Below are 4,694 nucleotides of genomic sequence, written 5' to 3'. Positions count from 1 at the left end.
TTATTTGAATATAGGAATGAACAATGAAAATATGAATAGAAGAATTAAAAGAGTGTCAATTATAGAAAACTAGCAGTGATGAACATAACAAACTGATAAAGAATATCTATCAGCCCCTAAGCACGCCGTGCTCCCCTCACCAAGACGGTGATTTTCAAAACCTAAGTAGAATCCTAAATCCCTTATTTCTACCCTCTTTTATAGCCCTAAGCTTATTCCTATTTTATAGGAACAGACTCCTATAAATAATAACAAACTCCTATAATAACAAAACTCCCATAATTATAGTAACATAATCCTATAATTATTCTATTCTTTTATTCCTTTACCACTTCTTCTAGTATAAATCCTCCAGACTTTTGGCTTAGGTCCATAGTTAAAGCCCACCTCGTCATCCATATCTCTATCAGCAATCAATTCAGTTGACTGTTAAAAATACAAAACAATTCTTGAACACCAAGAAATTTGTGAGCCATTTCTTTCTTTTTGTCACTTTATAGTTTTTGAATATTGTTACTGTTTATTTGGAATATTTGCAGTTTGCAGAGCACAAAATGTATCAGAAGTTCCCTTTCTGTACAAAAGTTGCTCTTTTAGGCCAACACTTTGTACTTGACTACATCTTTTTTGAATTGACATTTTTGTCATCTGCTCAATTATTCCACCAAATCTTTTCTAATCAACACCTAATTTCAAACCTTTTTGTTGGCCTAAAACTTCAAACCAAGAATCCACTTGCACTCTCTTCAACAACTTTTTTACATAATCTCTTTTCAACACACTTAACAGTTCATTCTAGCACACAAAAAACTCAAGTACAAAGGTTGAAAACCAAAAAGGCCAAAAAGGTAATAACACTTTTCTTTTGACATTCTGCACAGTTAATACATCATTTGGTATTAAAGGATAATGCTTATTTACAATACAACCTTTAAAACACTAAAGTGAAAGGGTTTGTCAGAAAACTTCAGGCAAAGGGGTTCCTTCCAAGAATGATTTGAATAGCACGAGTGATCTTTCTGGCTGTGAGAAAGGAGCTTCATGTGCAGCACCTCTCACTGTGGCAAATGACAGAATATTTCCATACACTTGAGTCCATCCACCAACCTATGTTTCATTCAAATTCACATTAGTTTCTCAAAACTCAAACCAGATAAAACAGACAATACTTCGTAGTCGCAATGCATTATACTCGAGGGCTTACACAAAACTCGATGTGATGATAGATAATAGTGAATAAGTGCTTTCCTTGTACTATTGTTGTGAATAGAGACATAAGAAAGTTCAAAGAAAGAATAAAATCTAAGTCTACACAGAAGCCAATTGACAAAGACTAAAGCCAAGGGAAAGGGATCTTTCTACATTGGGGGAAAGACTAGTCAGTATTCCCTAGTCAGTCCACTGAGGGCTTTCTGTTCTCTTAAATAATGGAGCCAACATTCTTGAAGTGATGATTTCTCAACAATTCAAATAAGCAATATTATATATATTTACCTGTTGTCTTTCAAACCAGACTCTGTAAGGGACTGTTGTATTCAGCCCTATTTGTCTGGCCAATTTTTGAACTAAGGTTCTGCTTCCAGTCAGTGGAATCACTGAGTCTTGATCTCCACTATAGCAAAAAAAAAAAATATTAGTGCACATGGTTATGTTAATTTAGCACTAAATCAAATTGAGAAGGAAAAGTTTAGGTTTTAGCCTTTAAGGTACCTGTAAATTAGGACCTTAATTCCAGCTCTTATTAGTGATCCAACAATAGGAAGTGTTGGCACTTCCAAGTTAAGCAAATCATAGTCCAAAACACTGTCATCAACCAAACAAAGAACAGTCATTTCATAGATCGATTGCGAATGAGGCCGTAACGATTATGTTTAAATGTGATTCCGTGTAATATTTTGAGAAATACGGACGCAACTGCAATTTAAAACTTTGAGAATGACTTACTTGCTGCATACATCCCACTTGCGAACTCCGACTAGCTTTGCATGAAGTGCTTCTTGCACATCTCTCCTGTTTAAGTAGTTTGTAACCTTGTCATCCACACACACATCTATCATCTCTTTTGCTTGCTACAAGGACACATGACAACAATCAAAATACATTGGTTATTAAACTTGACACTTCACATCGGCACATCGGCACATCGGAATCATGTCAATATGTGAAGTCATGTCAACGTGTGCACCGACCGATGAAATTTATAGGTGTCAACAAGTCGTGTCATGATTGTGCTTCATAGTTCAGAAGTGATGGAAAAACATGTGAAAGGAAAGAGTACTAGAGAAGAGACTTACTTGAGGTTGAGGAGAAATAACCTTAGATTGTGACAACACAGAGGAAATACAAACATCAAGAGTGACATCATATTTATCCACAAATCTACTAGTTTCCTTGCTCACCAATCCCATAACATTTGAACAAACAGATGAAACAGAATCTCTATTGTACTCACGAACATAGCGAGAGTAATTACACACTCTAGTGAACATGTTGTAAGTTGAATCAGATATCAGTCCATGAGACCAAAAGAATTCAGCCCTTGAATTGAAATCAGTTGCATATTCCAGAACAGGATTCCCCAACTGCAATCCAATTTTCACATTAGCATCAATTATCACAAATCGATAACAAAACAACAGAATCATCAACATTTCTTACAGCTATGCCTTTGAGATTGAATATCTTGTTTCTCTTGTTCACTTCAATCATAAGCTTTGCAAGCTGAGGAACATAATGACCTGAAATGAAACATATCATAAATATTTTCAACTAATAAACAAAATGTGTGAACATTAACATGCTTTTAAGTGTTAGAATCAAAGGTGAAAAATTTACCTGCATAACTTTCACCAGTTAGAAACAAATCTCTGTTTCTATATTGAGGAAACTTATCAAACCATCTTTCCAAGAACACAAGATTGTCCCTAGCTTAACAATTCAAAAAAGCACCATTTCAGAATACAAAAACATGTACAAAAAAAATCATAACCATCATCATTATCATTATCATACATACTGATATAAAAAGTATATAACAGTTTAATGTTTGATTAAAGAACAAGACATGAAGAATAATAATGTAAAGTGGCATATAAAAGTTAGTGATGACATTACATTATACACAATAAATCACTGTTTTATCTTTATCTAAACTTTTTAAAAGCCTAAGAAAGTATAAATACATAAATATATACTACTTTTGCCTATAGAAGTAGGATTTAAAAGGAAGTATCTAAAGAGAAACATTTTTAGTAGTACCAAAAAAGATTCAATAATGAATACCTGTTTCCTCATCATTCACTGTTGTTGTATAAGCAGAACTACCTTTTGCATAAGAGAATCCAACTCCAATTGGTGTCTCCAAATACAGCATATTGGCCTCTGAACACACAAAATAAAAAACCAAGTCAATCACTTGAAGAATTCAAAATGAATGCATGTATGTCATTGTGGAAGAAGCTATATACCTTTGTTCCAACTATGTTCATTTTTGATGAGAAATTCACCATTTGGTCTAAAGGGTCCATTTTCTGAGAATGCACCAACTCCAAGAGAAGAACAACCAGGTCCACCATTGAGCCAGAGAACAAGAGGCTTTGAAGAAGGGTCGGTTTCTGATTCAGCAAAATAGTAAAAAAGTGACTTGTGTTCTTTGTCATCAACTGTGACATAGCCTGAGAATTGTTGAAAGGCTATGTTTTGATATTGTCCAGGGAGGGAAATGATTCTGTCTGCATGAGAATGAGGATGAGAATGAGAAGAGAAAACTTTCAAGGTGAAAAAAGTAAGATGAAGAAGTAAGATAGGAAATGCCATGGTTTGAGAAATGAAGAGAAGAAGAAGAGTTGTTTTGGTGGTAAAGGGGGAAAGAGTGATGGGGTGTATTTAAAATGATGAGTTGTTGGTACAAGGTTGGGGGGGTAAGTGTGGTGGGGTAATGAGGTGGGTGGAATTTGTGTAGAATTATGATTACAATTTTTACTTTTTTTAATGGCAGGCCTGAAAAATGGTGTTGAAAGAGATGTGACAGAGGCAATGACCAAGGTGTGCTGGGTCTTGTCTATAAGTGAGTATACCCTACATCAAAAAGAACAAAAATATATTACTATAGACTTGGACTTGAGCTACATTTTGGAAGGTTTTTTTTAATGGTATTTCAAAGATTTAATATGGATGGAATGAATTTGTTAATATTTGAATTTGTGTTCATAAATTAACAGATTTAATATGGATGGAATGAATTTGTTAATATTTGAATTTGTGTTCATAAATTAACTTGGTTTTTAAAATTTTAAAATCATTTAAGGAGTCGTTCAATTTGATTGATGTCCATCAAATAAGAATATAAATTTCGTTGTTAGTTAGATCTAAGATTGATATATTTATGAGAAGGTCTTCAACGGTGATATGGAGGCTTTCAATTGTCTTTTATCAAATTAATCGCTTATTTATTACATATCTAATTTTCCTCTGAGATAAGTCTTCCGACATGAGAATTGGTGAGTGACATGCTCTCATTCTATAAGGGAACGAAAGAAGTTGTGGAAGAGGTAGAACATGTTCCTGTGAATAGTAGGAAACAAATTACTTATTTTCTTAATGGTTGCTATTTTCACTGAAGTCTTAGATTCAGGTCAAATGCGGTTATAAATGCCCAAATATTGTGGTTAAGGTCAACCTAACTCAAATTCAGA

At 33.9% G+C, this 4,694-nt stretch overlaps 1 protein-coding gene across 1 annotated transcript; it reads right to left on the bottom strand.

Annotated features, from left to right (window-relative positions):
* Positions 1-717: 717 nt before the first annotated feature.
* On the bottom strand, positions 718-3,879 carry LOC131630480 (serine carboxypeptidase-like 45). Its single transcript, XM_058901251.1, has 9 exons — positions 3,468-3,879; positions 3,283-3,381; positions 2,836-2,928; positions 2,659-2,738; positions 2,295-2,582; positions 1,945-2,069; positions 1,711-1,803; positions 1,495-1,612; positions 718-1,107 (listed from the first exon to the last, which is right to left on the bottom strand). The coding sequence occupies exons 1-9, from the start codon at positions 3,814-3,816 to the stop codon at positions 958-960; spliced, it is 1,395 nt and encodes a 464-aa protein (XP_058757234.1). The 5' UTR covers positions 3,817-3,879; the 3' UTR covers positions 718-957.
* Positions 3,880-4,694: the final 815 nt, after the last annotated feature.

This window comes from Vicia villosa, unplaced genomic scaffold (assembly GCF_029867415.1).
Source record: "Vicia villosa cultivar HV-30 ecotype Madison, WI unplaced genomic scaffold, Vvil1.0 ctg.000685F_1_1, whole genome shotgun sequence".
NCBI classification, from domain to species: Eukaryota; Viridiplantae; Streptophyta; class Magnoliopsida; order Fabales; family Fabaceae; genus Vicia; species Vicia villosa.
Note: the sequence above shows the minus strand (reverse complement) of the source record. Positions and strands in the feature narration are given on the sequence as shown.